Source organism: Phalaenopsis equestris, unplaced genomic scaffold (genome assembly GCF_001263595.1).
Source record: "Phalaenopsis equestris unplaced genomic scaffold, ASM126359v1 Scaffold000754, whole genome shotgun sequence".
Classification (NCBI taxonomy): Eukaryota; Viridiplantae; Streptophyta; class Magnoliopsida; order Asparagales; family Orchidaceae; genus Phalaenopsis; species Phalaenopsis equestris.
Genome location: NW_018165194.1, coordinates 376,225 through 395,434, shown reverse-complemented (window position 1 = coordinate 395,434; position 19,210 = coordinate 376,225). Strand labels below are relative to the sequence as shown.

At 32.0% G+C, this 19,210-nt stretch overlaps 1 protein-coding gene across 3 annotated transcripts; it reads right to left on the bottom strand.

Annotated features, from left to right (window-relative positions):
- Window positions 1–1,926: 1,926 nt before the first annotated feature.
- LOC110030713 (glutamate dehydrogenase 1, mitochondrial-like) lies at window positions 1,927–19,146 on the bottom strand. 3 transcript variants are annotated; one of them, XM_020733585.1, is made up of 11 exons: window positions 18,541–19,146; window positions 13,629–13,680; window positions 13,435–13,548; window positions 12,491–12,604; window positions 7,847–8,068; window positions 7,683–7,757; window positions 6,153–6,269; window positions 5,077–5,327; window positions 4,787–4,862; window positions 4,624–4,710; window positions 1,927–2,224 (listed from the first exon to the last, which is right to left on the bottom strand). In XM_020733585.1, the coding sequence occupies exons 3-11, from the start codon at window positions 13,540–13,542 to the stop codon at window positions 2,039–2,041; spliced, it is 1,236 nt and encodes a 411-aa protein (XP_020589244.1). In that variant the 5' UTR covers window positions 13,543–13,548; window positions 13,629–13,680; window positions 18,541–19,146; the 3' UTR covers window positions 1,927–2,038. The 3 variants fall into 3 exon arrangements, with proteins under 3 accessions (XP_020589244.1, XP_020589247.1, XP_020589245.1); XM_020733588.1 differs by lacking the exon at window positions 18,541–19,146 and adding an exon at window positions 15,363–15,387; XM_020733586.1 differs by lacking the exon at window positions 18,541–19,146 and adding an exon at window positions 15,123–15,192.
- Window positions 19,147–19,210: the final 64 nt, after the last annotated feature.

Here is a 19,210-nt window from a genome sequence, read left to right as displayed (position 1 = left end):
AAATATGATATAATTGATGCCAGTTGTAACTTACAACGTGCGTTTCTTAAGCCATATTTTGAGAAGAGATATCAACCCCAAGATTTTGAACATGCTAGCCATGTAGTTCGGGGAGGAAAAAAATGTTTGATAAGCGACAATCTTTTCCAACGGGGTGTTATTGAAAAGAACATTTGTTGTTTGGAAGAAAATAGGTGATTCTTCGAGACATATTTGCATATTCATTCACAAAAAAAGGTGAAGATTGTGACTGCAATAATGTCTCTACATAATTATATTCATCGACATTCTACAATATCTGACATTGATTTTAATATTACCAAATGATTCATATATAAGCAACTCTTGACGTAGGATGGAGAGGTGCTGGAGATATGATTCAAATGCGAGAGCAGATTACAAATGCATTAGTTAATGAGTGATAATAATATGTTATTATATAAGGGCATATGTTTAATCTCTCATTATGTTGACTCTTCTTTCAATAATATTTATGTGGAGTACTTCATAATTTATTGTGTTTATTTTTTCTTATCTATTAGCATATTGTATTTTATCCCACTTAAATGGTCTCATACTTATAAGTGTGATATAAGTTTTTTTTTTTTTTCAAATGTTTTGGTTTGGAAGTCTATGACGAGATATATGACCTTAGAGATTCTTCTGGATGACCTTTATGTTACTATGATCTTTGACATATGACAACCAAGAATTCATTCTTTTTATTCATATATGATTGTAGGTGTTCTTCTGGAGGGCCTTTATGTCGATATGCTTATGTGAGATATACAAGTTTGGTATTAAATGACTAAAGGCCTGAGATTTTTTGTCTTCTTGTAATGACAGATTATCCTTAATTTATATTTGCTTTAAGATCTGAATTTTTTTATAAATATTTATAATTATAATTTTATTATTCTTATTAATTAATTTATCTTATAAGTTTGTCATTGTACTATTAATAAAATACTAATTTTATGTTTGGTATTTTCACATTTTAGAAAATATGAGTCAAGAACTTCTGCTTCTTCTACATTCTTTTATTGCACCTATGAATTGCAATGCTCTCTATTTACATTGTGAAGAGAAGGTAGCTATGGAACAAAATTTTATAGGTGTCCAACAAATAGAACATGAGAGGACTCCGAATTCTTTAAATGAGCCGATATGTTTGAGAAGTCTGCTTTAAATGGTGACCATACATAAGGAGTCTTTGGAGAAATAGTTTTCCCATAAGACTGATCATTTGGATTTAAAATTTATATTATTATAATAATAATTATAGCTCTTATATTTTTATTTTTGGTTTTCATTATTCTATAACTTCTAGATGTAATATTTGAGATTGTGAATTTTTGGAATTCATTAATTTATTTTCTATTTTCATATATGCGTTATTAATCATGAAATGATTATCTTACAAACAATACAAATATACTAGAGCAATAGTCATTTTTTCATAAATAGCTGCATCACAACTGAAAAACCGAATTGGCACAACTTCACCAACAGTAGCTTCTTCAAATAGCTACAACTACTCCAAACAAACCCTTAGTTTCCTTGATATCATTAAATATGAACCTTCAAATAATCACGACAATTTGCCAAAATAATCCCCTACATACTTACATAGAGTCATTTTAGTCTCGATGTCTATAAAAATATCAAATTAGTCCATAGATTCTTTTAATATAAGCTAAAATAGTCCTCGAAGAGGACTATTTTAGCCCCCATTAAAAGTTTATGTATACTAGATTGACACTAAAATGACCACCTACAAAGAGACCGAAGAACATTTTAACAATGTTCTCAATAATCATGTGAACTTTAAGAACATGGCATCAATCGTTAAATACTTTATTTCATAACAAAATCAAATCCATAACAATCCAAAAAAAAAAAATCTTGGAAGCAAATAAGACACAATGCAACACATTAAATAAATTTGCCTGCAAAATTTAAGGGATAAAAACACAGGAATTTTTCAATCCATTAAAACTTATTGAACTCTGTTGAATGGTAACCAGAAAACTTAAAATTAGGCCTCCCAACCTCTTAATACCGTCGCTCGAGCGACTCGGTTAACCCCTAAGGTGAAGGCTCCCATCCTTAGATTGCAGTCATGGCTTTTGCACATCTCCTTAACATCCTTGAAGCCTTTGAGAATGTAAGTCCTCAGTTCAGAGTTCACCTTCTCTTCATCCCACATAAATCCTTGAATGTTCTGTAGGTAATGAATAATCAGCAGTTAATACCCAGCAATGATCATAATAATCATTATCATATATTTTGTTTTGTTTTTGGGCATTCACATACACAGCACACAATTCTTATGAATTTATATATCTCACACCTAAACTTTCATATTCACACACACAACACGCAAATCTTTAAGATCGCATAAAAAATAGTACTATTATCATCTTTTAGAAGTAAAATACACATATTCATGTAAAGGTTTAAAATACCAAAGTGCCATGTATGTAAATATGAAAGTTTTGGTGTGAGACATGTAAATACATAAGAATTGTGTGCTATGAGTATAAATTTCCCTCGGTTTTGTTATTCCATCATAACTTATATTTAAAGAATGCAAGAATGATTTAGGTGACAAATCATTATTTCCTAAAAATCATGAGCAACTCTGGGTAGTGGATTGTGTAGTTTACTGCATTTGTTCAAAGAATTGTCTATGATGTCAAAGCAATGCTATAAACTATATAAAACTTTGAAAATTGTTCAAAGTATTATACAGTCTATGATGTCAAAGCAATGCTAGAAACTACATAAAACTTTGAAAATTGTTCAAAGTATTATACAGGTTCTCTCAACTGATAGCAATGTTCTGTTGCCACTATTGTAGATTTTGGAGAATTACAACTTTCAATTTTTTAATAAAAACATGAGATGGCGACCCCAACTTTATAAAGAAAACCTAAAACAGCGGAGAGGTATAATAAAATTTTGGGGCATTTACATACATACAACTCAATTCGTATGTATTTACATATCTAACACCTATAGTTTACATTTTACAGTTTTTACACACAAAAAAAATACCACTTTTTTAACTTTTCGAAAGTAAAATACTGCTTTTCATGCATAAGTTAGCATATATGTAAAAATTTAATTTTAAGTGTTAGATATGTAAATACATTAGAATTAAGTGGTATGCATGTAAATTTTCCAATTATTAAAACATCAAGTGAAAGAAATAATAGAATATAGAGAAGAAGATTAATGTGCAAAAACAAAAAAGTTCTATATAGTTTCCCTCAACTAATAGCAGTGTCGTTGCCACTATTGTAGATTTCACTTTCGGTTGATTGTGGGGAATTGCAACATTAAATTCTTTAATAAAAACATAAGCTGGTGGACCCCTCTTTATAAAGAAAACCAGAAACAGCTTAAACAAATAATAAACTTTTGGGGCATTAACAGACATACCACCTATTCTTATGTATTTACATATCTAACATTTAAACTTTGATTTTTACATTTATATTACCCAAATCCTTCACATCACATTAAAAATATCACCATTTTAACTTTTAAAAAAGTGAAATACACCTGCATTTCATGCATGGGTAAGGTGGTATGTGTGTAAAAACTAAAGTCTACGCGTTAGATACGTAAATACATAGGAAGTGAGTGGTTTGGATCTAAATCTTCCGAAGACTTTCAACCAACAAATATTGCGCATCTTTCAGGGGCTCCTCAGGCCTCTCCAACACTAAGGTCGACCTTCAACTAAGGGTCTGTTTGGAGTAGCTGCAACTATTTAAAGAAGTAGTTTTGAAGCTGCTGCAGAAGGAACCGCTTTTCAAAAAGCTACGCCTAATATAAATTTATTTTATATTTAAAAATTCAGACCACAGTTTTCTGGCAGTCACCACACTTTAATAGCTCAGTCTGAAAAAATAGCTTTCTACCATCTGAATTTCTAAAAAACAGCAAGAAAACAGTTCCCCAAATAGAATTGTGGTGATGATTTGAAAAACGAAGCAGGCAGAAAACTATCCCAAACAGACCCTATGCCTGCATTTTGCTTCTATGGAAAAATAAGGCTTCACAACGTAATATAAAATGGATGTGGTAAAAATTAAAGGCTTTGCATATCTGCTCACTAATAACCAAAACTGACAAAAGCCACTTTATATTTCATGCTTGCTCAATTTGCAGGGTGTTGAACTATTAACATTTTAATGCCATGTCAAATGGTTAAAGACCTCGCACATTTGCTAAATAAGATCCAAAACACAAACTTCATATAGGTTTCAAGTTTATTCGTAGTTAAATTTATCCATCCCACTGCAATACCATAGAATAAATAGAAGTTTTTGCGAGTTTCAATCTGCTAAGATAAATTTTTAAGCAGTAGTGGATTGAGCCCAGTGCAAGATTAGAACGGAATATCATGAAACATCATGGTAATTATCTATATAGTGAGTGCTCAATGTTGCTTCTAGCTCTAAATATATACCATATAATTAAGATAGTAAAGCTACACAGCCAATATATGAGAAATTTTTTGCGTGAGACCTAAAAAACTTTATTATTATTAGATATTTGTTTCATTTTGATAGATTGTGAAGGGTATAAGGTTGGGGGAACACGACTCACCTGAACCCACTCAAAATAACTCACAGTAACGCCACCAGAATTTGCAAAGATATCTGGAAGTATAATCACTCCTTTCTTTGACAGAATCTGTAAACAAAAGAATGACATCAAAATTTTCTATTTTGCTCATGAATTGATGGCATTTAGAAACTTGAAGATTCACCTCATCAGCCTCTGGGTCCGTCGGATGATTGGCCGCTTCGATAATAAATTTAGCTCTTATGTCATTTGCATTTTCCCTTAAGAAGATTACAGAAATTTCCAAAGATCATTCTATCAGCACATTTTTGATGTAAAAAGCTAACAAACAGTAGGAGAAAAATGCAATGTAGATAGTTTTTCCGTGTAAAACCCAATTGTTTGTAAAGTTCTAATAAGAATAATCAAAATACGGGCAACCTACAATTTGCGCATTGCATAACTAAATTAAAGAGGAAATGCAAAATGAAGAACCTGTTAATGACGCCACCAAGTGCAGCTGGAATAAGAACATCACAGTCTTCAGTCAATACTGAGTTTGGATCAGCTATATCTCCACCACTGAAACCTTTAACACCATGATTCTCGGCGGAGTGTTTATGTAATTTCGCAATATCCAGGCCATTGCTATTTTTAACTGCTCCGCTAGCATCACTAATTGCTACAATTTTCCCACCGGCTTCACTGATAAGACTAGCAGCCCATGAACCCACATTTCCAAACCCCTGAATTACAAAATAAAAGGTCAATGATAAATGTATAAAAAACAATTCAAAATGATAAAAAAAATTAACGCCCAATTTTATTGACATATTAGTATTCCCTGCAATGTTTGGTTGTTTCTTTCCTCAATTTGAGGTAGTCCACAACAAAAGCTTGATTTAAAATCATAACTGTTAGGCTTATTACACTTAAAGATGTTGTCACATTAATATAATCATATCTATTAAATATTTGTTATTAAAATTTATAACATTATTATTATAATATATGCTCGTTATTGAAGATATTCTCATTTTCTTTATTGTTTTCTTCTATTGCTGATATACAGACATGTTTATACAAGCATTATTATCAATTAAATAAACATGTAGTTGTAAGTTTTCTAAAAAAGATCACACCAGTGTCTCTAAAAATGCATATTAAAATAAGCAACAGCAGGCTGATGGTATTTCCCAATCAATATCTCAACAGACAAGCAGCGAAGGTCTTTGCTAAACTTGCATTTGTACTGAACCATTAACGAAAAACTTCTTGGTTTTCATCTCTGTTTTGACTAGAGAACTACTTGAGATTAATTTCTATTGCGCTTTCGATCCATATCAACCATAGTTTCATGAGCCTTAAGTGGTTTCCATTAAGCAATATTCTTTATCCCAGGTTTATGAAGATCGCATGCTATTTCATGAATTAAATTCAACATCATTCTCTAAACAGAAATATAATTACTTTTTGCCACAGCAATTTTAAAAATTTATTAGGATTTTTCAATCAAACACAGATAGAAATCTGTAAAATAGGCACTGCCACTTAAGATCCAGATGACAGACCTGTATGACAAAACGCTGATCTGAGATGCTCTTCCCATACTCCGCAAGCAGAGCTTGTGTGGCAAATAGGACTCCCCTTCCAGTAGCAGCATCTCTGCCCAAAGATCCACCAAGATCCTTCCAGGAAAAAAAAAGAAGAGGATAATGAAAACCCTCATGAACAGGAGGGTGGAAAAAGAAAAGGGTCATTTACATACGTACCACCTAATTCGGACGTATTTACATAGCTAACTCCTAAAATTTGCTTTTTACATTTATAACAACCAAATCTTCCATATAACATAAAAATAGCACTATTTAAACTTTTAAAAAGTTAAATATACCATTTCATACATAGGTAAGGTGGCATATATATAAAAATTGAAGTTGAGGTGTTAGATAAGGAAACACATAAGAACTAAGAGGTATTTATGTAAATTTTCCAAAAGAAAAATAGTTTAAGGAAATTTTGGTCGAAGAAAATATAGAGTATGTCATGGGGAAAGAAAAGATAATAAATAACTCAGCAGAGTTTCAACCTCAGCTCCCAATGATAGAAATTTTCATAACGAGGAAAAAATAAGAAATGTAAAGCTGATATGAGATAACAATTGCACACTCCGTTCAAGGAATTCATATGATGTTTCAAGTTCTGTATATCAATGATTATCTGATTTAAGAGAGATCTCATAAATAAAGTTATGTATAATGTCATTAAAAACTAATTTACATAAGCAAAATCATCCCTCACAAAAAGCTTGAAAAGAGATCATAGATCGTATGAAACAATGACATAATTGAGAAGGTAAAATTAACAGGGAAACGTCTACAAATTTCTTAATCCCATTCTTCCACCAATAAAGATTACAATATCATTTATTTATCAGCTACTATTTGTAAATCTTCCATATGGTTACGGCCTTCTGATTTAAGTTCACCCACCCTTCAAGATTGAGAAGTTCATAAAAATGATGATTTATTAATTGTTTCCCATTCAAAAAGTACTGAGATATATCATTGATTTGTGTTAATACAGTATATGATTGTGTGTTTATTTCCCAATGTGAAACCAGCGGAAGATCTATTCAGATTGGGCACATTAAATCACTAGCATGTCTCACAAAAAAAAATGCATTTACATACGTAGCACACAACTCTTACTTACATATCTCACACTTAAACTTTCATATCTACTAACATGCACTAAAATCTTTAATATCACATAAAGAATAGTACTATTACCACTTTTTAACAGTGAATTATATCATTTCATGTATAGATTTAAAACATCAAAACGCTCTACATGTAAAATATGAAAGTTTGGATATGAGATATGTAAATACATAAGAATTGTTGCGCTACGTGTATAAATTTCTCCAGAAGAAAGCATGAAAATTATCATAAACCAATACTCAAGTAAACAATGGAAAACATGTACTACTGAAAGGGATGACAAATAAGTTCAAAGTAATTGTCATGGAACAGGTGCAGCTTACAAGCATTAAAATAATAATTTTGACTGAATTTAAACCAAATTGTGTTGTTACTTACAACAGGTTTCCCGGTAACAACTGCTGGTGAGTAGCCATGAAATTTGGAGTATTCATCCAGTATCCAAGCCATTGTCTATTTCCAGAGTAAAAGTTAGAAATTTTCAAACAAGAGAATAAGAAGAAAAATCTTGGTTTTCAGTATAAATATAATTTTTTGTGGACCTGTGGGTTTGTTCCCATATCTGGCGCTGGAACATCAGTATGAATACCAATTAAATCATGTATCTTTTGTGTGAAAACTCGAGTAAGTCGCTCAAGCTCCGATAGACTCAACTCTCCCGGAGCACATCCTATTCCACCTTTGGCTCCTCCATATGGGATGTTTGCTACGGCAGTCTTCCAGGTCATCAATTGTGCCAAGGCATTCACCTCATCCGGATCAACCTACATTTCCATAAAGTTAGATGCTTAACACTAGAAACCTCAATTATTTTGGCGTAGAAATAAAGTAAGAATCCTTCTAATAAAAATAGGTCGAAAATGTAGAATAACAAGTAAAGTTTTAATGCACTTAGGCTTTGTTTGGTCAGGCTTCTCCTGTTAAAAAAGCATGTTTTTACAAGTCTCTTTTTAAAGTTCAATAGAAGAATTTACAAAAAATGGAGCTTTTTAAAAGTGTTTCTGAAAAAGCAGCGTTTCTGAAAAAGCATAATAAGCAAATAACTCGTCAAATGAAGAAAGGATTTTTTCTGAAACGGAAAGCAGCGGGAAGTTTTCTCAAACAAGACTTAAGTTATACCAGTAGAAACAATTTGACAAATGTTTTAATTCATATTGCTATCTATGAAAGATGGAAATACCTAAACGCCGTTTGGATTTCTTTGGCATGATCTTAATATTTTATTATAATCAAATATTCTATAGGTACCATTTATATGTTCAAATTTATTATGGGAATCTTGAGGAAGAAGTCTATACCGAGAAACATACAAGATTAAAGAACAACACAAATAATTAGCTAGTGCAAACTAAATAAATCATTATATGGGTTGAAAAAATCTTCAGAGCATGGTTCAAAAGGTTCACTAAGACAATTTTTGTCAATGAGCATTATCAATGTCAGACTGATCACTGATCACACTTTGTTTATGAAATCAAATCAAGAAGTTATTATAGCTATCCTTATAGTATATGTAGACGACATTATTTTTACAAAAAATGACATAAGGGAAAATCTTGAAACTTTAAGATATTTCATGGGAATGTAAGTAGCTAGATCCAAATAAGGTATTGTCATATCCCAAAGAAAATATATCCTTAACTTATCAAATGAGACAGAAATGTTGGGATGCAAACCAAAATAAACTCCTATGGATCCCAATGGACGGGCATCAAAAGGAGAGGGCAACACCCCAATTGAAAAAGATAGGTATCAAAGATTTGTGGAAAAACTTATTTATCTGCCACATACAAGACCTGACATAATTTTTTCGGTGGGTGTAGTAAGCTAACAGAAGAATGATCCAAATGAAGGTCATTTAGAAGCGGTCTTTCTAATCCTGAGGTAGCTAAAGATGAATCCAGTATGTGAATTGGTATCCAAGAAAACAGAAAATCATAACATTGAGATCTACATGGGTGCGAGCTTGGTAGGAGAACTGACTGGCACATGATCCACCACGGGGTACTCTTGGGGTAACTTGATTACTTGGAGAAGTAAAAAACGAGTTGTGGTGGCAAGTAGTGTGGAATCCGAGTATAGTGCCCTGAACCTAAAAAATTGTGAAGGGATGTGGCTAAAAAAATTATTGGTGGAACTACACATAGAGAACAAAAGCACTATTATAATGTTCAGTGATAGTGAATCAACCTTTAGTATTTCAAACAATTAGGTACACCAGGATCAAACCAAATATATAGAAATTGCAGACACTTCTTCTCTGAGAAGGTCAGTGAAGGGATTGTTCGACAAAGCTATATCTAAACTCAGTATCATATTGCTGACATTCTTACCAAGATTCCTCTTTCTTGCTTCTTTAGTGATCTCAACAACAAGTTTGGGATGTATGACACATACAACCCAACTTGAGGGGGAATGTTGATATGTATATAATCATGGATCACACGGGCCCACCCGTGGTTTAGGAAACCATGCGTCCGCTGCTAAATTTGAGGGGGAGAAATTATTATCCCTTAATTATCCATTATTGCATTTTCATTTCTTTTGTTCTTATCATGGTGGTTTAATTTCCTTCCAATTTTAGTATATATTTGTTATTTTGCTTGTATTAGTTTAATGAAAAAATTAGAGAATTTTTCCTCTAAGAAAGTTCCTCATAAATTCCACACCAAGGCCTTGCTATACAGAGAAATGAAAAAAGGGGCATACAACTTATTGAAAGATGAGGCCAAAAATGCTGTAGCCACGAAGAGATGGACCAATCCCAAATGTGATGGAAAAAAATGACATCAATTATAGAAAGAAGGCTTAAGAAATTGACCCAAGAAAATTGGGCTTGCAAATCCTTAAGAACTGATTGAAAAATACCTAAACTTGACTTATAATACCCCATGAGGGTAAATACATTCACATAGATAAGAAAGCGCGATCAGCGGAGTGCACAATGTGTATCCTTCTAAGTCTAACATAAAGAAGGAGATAGGTGAGACCATTTTCTAATTGTTGGGAGATGCTATGAAAGACTCATAAACTAATCATAAGGGTAGAGTGGCCTGACAACAGGCCTTATGTCCTTTGGATAGGATTTCCTTTTCGTCTTCACAACAGTCACTATCAAGAAGGTGCTGCGAAGATGAAGAAACAAAGAAATCATTTGATCAAAGATCACATAGTATGCAGTGATTACTTCTAAATGCAACGAGATGAGGTACTGTAGTCCAAAATAAAAATTAAGACATACTTTCACAAGAAAATAAATATCAAGCATATTTTTCCAACTTTTTATATTATAAGGCATGTCAAGAGAATTTTTCCAATAAAAAGATAAGACAAATGTACAAAATGCCACACATATGATTTATTATTATACATGCTATCATTTATTACACTAGAAGCACAAATATCATAGCCAATGCAAATCTTAAAGAGTTCAAGATAGTTAAGTAATTAGCAAATCCTTCCAAGTCACCTAACGTGTTGAAATGCCAATGCCTGGCTTGTTAGTATCAAACCATCACATAGCATGTATAGAATCCATTGAGTGTTGAACATCTTTTGCAAATATAAGGTAAGCTTCACCTCAAGGAACCACAAAGGATAGATGGTTGATCAGACCAAATCTCCACTTGAGCTAACATTTTGGAAAAGCTGGAGGTTGGCCTATGCCGAAGAGTGGGTTGATAAAAAGAACAAATACCCAAGAAGAAGTGTTATCAATCAAAGATGACTAGAAGAACTCAACAAAAAGTATGAGTCCTAAGAATGAAACACTAAGACAAGTTCCCATGGGGAGAATATGTAATCCATAAGGGAGGCATGGATGAAGTTACTAAGAGAGAAAAATCACCGAGATGAACTTAATGATTCGAGTTACAAGAGAATACAACATTGTCCCTAACACTAACCAAATGAACTCATTGAGAGCAAATTCTTGAGATGAACTAATAGAGGCAATTTCTATAAAGCCAAGTTGTAAGCCCTAAGGTTGAATTGAATCACTCACTGCCAAGGGATACTTCTTAAAAAGACTTTCAAGAGAAAAAGGCTTGCTATGACCAAATGGATCTTGAGAGAAAAAGAGAATTGGCCAATGCTATTCAAAACTACTCGTCGCTCAAGATAAGTTCTCAAGAAAGTCCAAAAGAAAAAGATGCCGCTCAAAGATGATTGAAACAACTCACTAGTAAGGGTGAATTCATGAGGCTTCTTGAGAGGAAAAGGGTGAAAGTCAAAGCTAACTAGAGCCACTCACCTTGAAGATCAAGTTCTTGGGAAGTCTTGAGAAGAGAAAGCTACTAATGCAATAGAATCTAAAAAAGACTATAATCCTAAAGGTTCAAGATTTTGCTTAAGGAGAAAACTCCAAGAGTAGGGTGGTTACATAAAGGATTTAGATCGAACCACCTCTGGGAGATGAAAAAAAAGGTGAACAAAATCATGATTCAATGAAATTTTTTTATTTGTAAATAAATGATTTTTTTAAAAAAAATGTTATAAAATTTAATGAGCTCATTTAGTAAATTAGTAATTTAAAATATGTGCAACACAACACATGTAAAACAATTAGAACATGCAAAGAACTAAATCTAAAATAGAAATAATAAAATTTAAGGTTTGAACCTTCAAAGTAATAAATTATTCTAACCTAATTATTAAAATCTAGCATGTCCCATGATAGAAGTGGCTCTTAAAACAATATTTGAAGAGTAATTATACATAATTTATCCTTTTAGAAAAAAATAAAAACATACGTGAAAACATCACTTCTTACCCAAAATTTTAATATTTTATTGGAGCGAAACAAAAGTTTGACAAAGGTAAAACAATTTAAGGGAGAAATATTTAAAGCTTGCAAAAATATTCCCTGAAATATTTTGTATCTTTATAGAATATATATCACAAAATTATCATAAGAAGTGTAATAATATAAATCTAGAAGTTTCTAGGAAACGATAGTGAAATATTAAAATTTTGGGGACATTATCAAAATAATACCAATATGATTACTCTTTTTTTTAATGGGGGATGAAACTCATATGAAATTTAATAAGCAAGGCAATTATTACGAATACCCTCATTCTAACAATTTGTGTTCGTCTCAATTTCATATAGAGAAAAAGAGAAAAAAAAGGTGCGGTACTGAGTGAAAGTGTGTAGGGTGAGAAAAAAATTAATTTTGAGCTCACCTCAGGGTGATATCTAATTCCTCCCTTCATGGGGCCTCTAGCATTGTCATGTTGCACCCTAAATCCGACAAAAGATGCCAAAGAACCATCATCTTTAGGGATTGTGCACTCAACCTGCATTTTAGAGTCCAAGTACCGTTCAAGAACACATAAATAAGAATAAATGATGCTTTATAAGATGCATTAAAAATTTGAGCACGTTCATGCAATGCATCAGAGATCAAAAACAAGTTTTAAGGTGATTCTACAAAGCAACATAAAAAATGAAAACCAACAATATAAACGATCTCATACTCAAGAGATGAATTAGACAAGCGGATGTCTAACAATCCTGGCATCTTAAAAACTAAATGATGGAATTGTCTACATAAAGTAATCGACATGTTACATCTAAAACATCTAAAAAATCAAGGGAAATGCACAAAAAAGAAAAACAAAATGGTGAAAAAATGTCGGATATTGTAAACTTTTATTAAAATTAGTGGCATTTACATACATATCACCCAATTCCTATGTATTTACATATTTAAATCCTAAACTAAGCTTTTAAACTTATACCACCCAAATCTTTCATATCACATAAATAATACCACCATTTTAACTTTTAAAAAGTGAAATGCACCTTTTCAAGCATAAGTAAGACGATAAATACATAAGGAGTGGTATTTTTGTAAATCTTTCTTAAAACTATTCGAATACATGCAATATCACTAAAGGCTCAAGTGAAGAAACAAAAGAATCAAATTTCCCCCACACATAACTCATGCTCATTTATGAAATAGAAATACAAAGAAGAAAATCCTCCAAATTCTTATGTGAGAGCATTTCAAGACATTGGGATGGCTAGGTACAAAAAAAATCCATATGCAAATTTATGAAACCCAACAGAAGGAGGGTGAGTATTAGAACAACATGAAGGATCTTAGCGCATATATCTCATTTACCTTAATCTCCCTGAAAGGAATTAGCAAGCACCGTTCTAACTTTGAGTCCAAACCCAACAGCTTAGCAGCCTTCTTAAAGTTTCTGCTGGTTGCAGTTAATGCATTCATCTTGGCCTATGAAGCACTCAAACACATTGCAGGTAAGAAATATTTAATTGAAGAGCAAACATCTATTCATAAATTTTCAAGCTTACCAATGGTTTCTATCGCCAAATCCCAGCAATATTCCTCAGTACAGATGAGGACCTGTAAAGGAATGGAAAAATAAATCAGCATAAATTTGGAATGGCATGAATATGATGATCAAAAGGGATGCAAGGTCCACTGAAAGAATAGTGGGGCACTTATTAATTCATAACAGGAATAAATAACAATAGTTAGGCATACTTGTGAGGCTGGTAGTCCACTTAAACATAGTAAAAGCAAGGCAAAAGAACATTTAAAGGGAAGCAAACAAAAGCTTTTGAATAGTCACTAACAAAAGTAGGAAAATTTATATACGTACCACTCAATTACGGTGTATTTACATATCTACCCCCTAAACTATAATTTTTACATACATGCCACCTTACCTATGATTGAAATATGTATTTCACTTTTAAAAAGTTAAAATGGTGGTATTTTTTATGTGATATGAAAGATTTGGGCTGTATAAATGTAAAAAGTAAAGTTTATCTGCAAGGTATATAAATAAATAGGAATTGGGTGGAATGTATGTTAATGTCCCTAAAGAGTATGAAGCTGCAGTCCCTAAACTAGCAGAAGCACCTTAGCAGGAAAATAAAAAAATGGTAAGCTTGTAAGTTAATGTGTGCAGGATCTAACAAGATGATGGTCGATATTGAGCTTCAATAATACATTTATATTTTTCGGGAATAATTTAAGCCCCTTAAACTTCATTAAAAAAATAATCTTCATAATTCATATACTAATAATACTCCATCCTTTTCAGTATATACAGGAGAAAATCTCATTCATTATCATCAAATAAAGAATATCCAACCATGTTACATCAGTAACTTCTTGATAAATCAGAATTTTCAAGATTTAACAAAAAATATAAAAGAGTGTTTTAGAGGAAATAAAAAAACTCATTTATCATACAAGGCTTGAGCCAAATAATTTTAGACTGGCGTTTACATGAATACCAGACAAGTCTTCCGTATTTACATATCTCACACCTAAAAATTTGATAGTTACACACATAGCACTCAAATTTTTAATATCACATAAAAAATAGCATTATTACTAGTCTTTAAAAGTGAAATCCACCTTTTCATGCATAGATTTAAAGCACATGTAAATATGAAAGTTTAGGTGTGAGGCATGTAAGTTTATAAGAATTATGTGCTAGGTATGTAAATTTCCTAAATTTAAAAGATCTAAATGATCAATAAATATAATAACCTATCACCAATAGGATCCTTTTAGAGAAAATAATGGCCAAAGTCTTCTGGTCCTGTTCATATATACAAATATCAAATTCTTCCATACACAAAAATCTTAGCAATAAGGATGTGCCTAATATAATCCTCATGCGTGAAATATTGATTTGATAAAAATAATGCATGAGACTTGTTATAGATAAGTAGATCACATAAGGCCACTTCTAAGGTTAATCACAGATCTAATTCTACACCGGGATCTAAAAATATTTAATTTAAGATAGTTAAAAAAGAGACTCGAACCTCTAACTTCTACCAAGGAGCCATGCTACATAACGCTTGAGCAAGAACTCTTTAAAACTCATAAAATATCATGTCTCATCTTCACAAATCCAAAATAAAAAACTCATAATTAAAATATTTTTTAAAAAAAATTCTATCTTTTGCTACTATTAGTGACCAAATGCTCTTAGGGCTCTTTGGCTACAAGTAAAATATAGTAAACCCTATAAATTTGGATTTAGGTGGTGCTTGGTAGCATACTGTTGCGTGGACTTAGCCATGGATTTAACATAAATCCAGACAAACATCAAAAAAATAAAAATTGAATAATCTAATGCTCCGTTAAATCCAATTTTCTCGTGTTCCGTCATTCTCTTCCCGCGCTCCGTCACTTTTACGATATAAATCTGGATTTAGTACATCTGATTGCAAGCCGAATTTATTCTGCTGAGGTTCTCAAGTTCTTCCATCACAGTGTTGATATGAAAAATCTGGATTCATTGAAGAAATCATATTTAACGTAAATCTAAGTTGCAGCCAAATACTGCCTTAATGTTCAGCATTTTAATGTTTAGCTGGATTTAATCTAAATCTATCCTTAGATCCTACAAATAGTATGCTACCAAACACCGCCTAAATCATATTTAACTTGAATCCTACTTCCAACCAAACACCCCCATCGTAAATCCTAAGGCAGATGACAAGCCCACATGTCAAGTTTGTCCAGCCAATGCCTAATTTACTGCAAACAATAAGCATCCTACTTCTTTATTTATTCCAAAAAGATGGTGGAAAATCACACAAAGCTACCAAATTAAGCAGATGCTAAAAAATTAAGATCCAAAAGCGCAAATATACTCATTTACTCGAAATTTAATAATAAAAATTCCAAAATTACTTTGGAATGAAGAGACGGAGGAGCATTTACCGGAAGGAAGAGCGAAGAGGAAAAAATTCGATAAATGAATCGTGGCTTCCGGCATGAAGAAGAGGAGGAGAATGCATTTATAATAAGCGGGAGGGGAAGAGAATCCATTAAAAGAAGTTCGACAGACGAAAATCCAAAAACTATTTTTGATTCCGTCTTCGTCTTCTACTGAATCAGGCAGAATCTCTTATAAGTCCTCGCTTCTTTTCTCCCCCTGTCACTTCGCCAGCCGGCCTTATACTCTCGTCTTCATCACCGGCCGGAGTGGAGCGCGAATATACTGAATTTCCTCATTCGAATTTTATGGTTTCAAGGGGACAAATGGACTCCGCGAATACCTATTTATAATTAATTAATTAATTAATTAATTTTGAATTAAAATCTTCAATATCACTATATATATAACATATGCAAATATAAAGAGATATATATGTAAAAATTAAAATTAGGTGTTAGATATATAAATGCATAGGAATTAAGTGGTATGCATATAAATCATTTAAAAGATATATTGAGAATGTAAAGTATTTAATCAATATATTTTAAAAAATTTCAAAGAATTAAAAAACAATCAAATTTATTTTAGAAAAATATGATTTTGAGTATTATCTTTTATAAACAACAATGTTTTTGAGTGTTGTATTGTAGAAAAAAAAATCTTATGATTTTTATTTAAATTTCATATAATTTTTATGAAATATTTTTCTATTTTTGAGGGCTGCATCTTTAAAAAAATAATTGTGTATATAAATTTCAAGATTGTTAATCGCTTTAACACTAATTAAAATTTTGGCTCATATTGAGATCGGATCGGAATAAACAAATCGAGCTATTAGCAGAAGCTTTTGATCAATTTTTTTATAAGAAGACATTGACTTAAAATAGTTCTAGAGCCGGCTAGTTTCACTTTCAAGCAGGATTGAGTCAATTTCGAGCTGAAACATATTCAAATAATTCAATTTTAGTCGGCTAGTTTTAATTTAGAGTCAGATTGAGCTCAAGTCAATTTCGAGCAGAGTTGGCTTGAAAAATATTATAACAAGTCGAGCAGATTTTGAGCTGCACTCAATCCATTTGAGCCGATCCCGACTAGACTTTGAAATCGGATCACCCTACTTGGAAGTTAGTAGATTTATGAATTATTTTTTATTATTTGAATTTATGTTATCTATATGTAAAAACATAACAAAATTTTGATACGTATGTAAAATTCTCTATTTTTACATTGATTTGACAATAAGATAATATGTTGAGTTCATGTTTAAGTGTTATTCAAATTGTATTCAAATCTTCTTTGAATCTTGTTAGAATCAAGTTTTATCATCATGCATGCATGAGCCTAGATGCACTTAAGGCTAAAACATTTCAAATTTAACGTCGAGATCATCCGAACCTCAATTTTAATAAGTTTAGTCGAGATGAATATCTTGACAATAAAAACTCGGTGATGTCAAAGGTTATCTAATCTGAGTCAAAATAAGCTCAGATCAAATCCTTGAAATAATCCAAGGCTTCGATGTATCAATTTTAATGCCAAACGATTTCAAAATTTTGCTTACTTATAGTCGAATCAAGTGATTGGACGAGAGGACTCTAACAAATCTAAAATAATTTAACTTCAATTAAGACACTTACATGTTGAAAAAAGTACATGAGATTAAAAGAATTAACGTGAATCATATATAGAGTGTTTTGAGATCATGATTAAATTTATCAAAATGTCTCTATCAAAAACTATAAAATAACCCCCATTCTTCACTTGAAAGAGGAGGAGAAGAGAAAAGAGTGAATTGACTACTAAAATTTTACTCTTGAAGTCCTAACGCTTCTTGCCCATCATTAGCATTTTCCGCCGACCACCATTAGCAATTATTATCGTTAATTATAGCTTTTGTAGCTACTAATTATAGTTTTTGTAGCAAATTGCAACTCGTAATCACCAATTATGACTGCTATTATAGCCACTAATTACAGTTTTTATACCACAATTATGATTGTTGTAGCCAAACTACTATGATAAAATTATGATCATCAATTTTTTCTATGTGCTGGAAAATTATATTTGGCAAATCCATAAGATTTTTTTTTATGCTGAAAATTTTCTAATAGACAACAATATTTAAACTACTTTCATTAATAAAGTTCAAACACCTTTATTTAATATTGTTTTCTTTTTTTTTTAAATAAACAAATCAGCTCGTGAGTCGACTCAAACTGAGTCTTAAGCTCGAGCTTGAACTAGAACTCGATAAAATTAATCAAGCTCAAGTTCAAGCTGAGAGTGGCTCAAGCTTAACTCGACTCATTTAAACCATTCCCTCCTCCCTCTGTCTCCCTCTCTCACCCTACATGCACTTTACTCCTTTGGTGTGGTTTACCAACAAATCATAACTCAACAACATGCATAAGAGCAAATGCAAATATTTTTGGTTGAAAAATAAATTTGTAAATAAGGTACAAATATATATATATATAATTTGAATAATTCCAAAATTATATCAGGATGCATACCTTTTCATTTCGATCCCTTGTCATTATGCTTGATCAGCTGCACTGCACCTATTGTCTATTGAAAATATATATTTATTTGCAAATAATCTCAATGAAACGGCCTAGTTATCAAGCAAAAAGCTAAGACAATACCTTGTTAGAATAAAGGTCATCTCAACATTAATATAAACTTGCACTAAGCAAAGTCCTGTGTTTAGCTTCTACCAACAAACAGAGGCTTGGCCATGTGGAGTCATCTGTCCGGACTCCGAGTGTAGCTCTACACGTGGACTACCAGTAATATACCGCCATGTGTGCTATATAGGGGCCACCTAAAAAATATTAAATTGGAACCGCGAATTCCGCAATAACCAAAATAACTTCGAAATAACCTCCGCGGTTCAACTTTATTAACCTGAAATAACCTCCCCGAAATAACACCGTGGAGTTTATTTTGGGATTATTGAAGAGAAACTCCTCTATTCCACTTCAATAACCCCGACATAACCCCGCCGTTCCACTTCAATAATCATGAAATAAACACTACGGTGTTGCACACGTGGCGACATATTATTGGAATCCGCATGTAAAGCTACGTTAGGAGTTCGGATAAAAAAATTTTCCCATTTAAAAAGCATCCTAATGATTAGATTCAAACCAAAACCGAAAAAATAACCAGTTTGTTCATAAA

Coding starts and splice junctions, on each gene's coding strand:
- LOC110030713 (XM_020733585.1), bottom strand. CDS start 13,542: ATGAATGCATTAACTGCAACCAGCAGAAACTTTAAGAAGGCTGCTAAG. Junction 12,605..13,434: donor TTCCTTTCAGGGAGATTAAG/GTAAATGAGATA, acceptor TCTAAAATGCAG/GTTGAGTGCACAATCCCTAA. Junction 6,270..7,682: donor TTGTTACCGGGAAACCTGTT/GTAAGTAACAAC, acceptor TTTTCCTGGAAG/GATCTTGGTGGATCTTTGGG.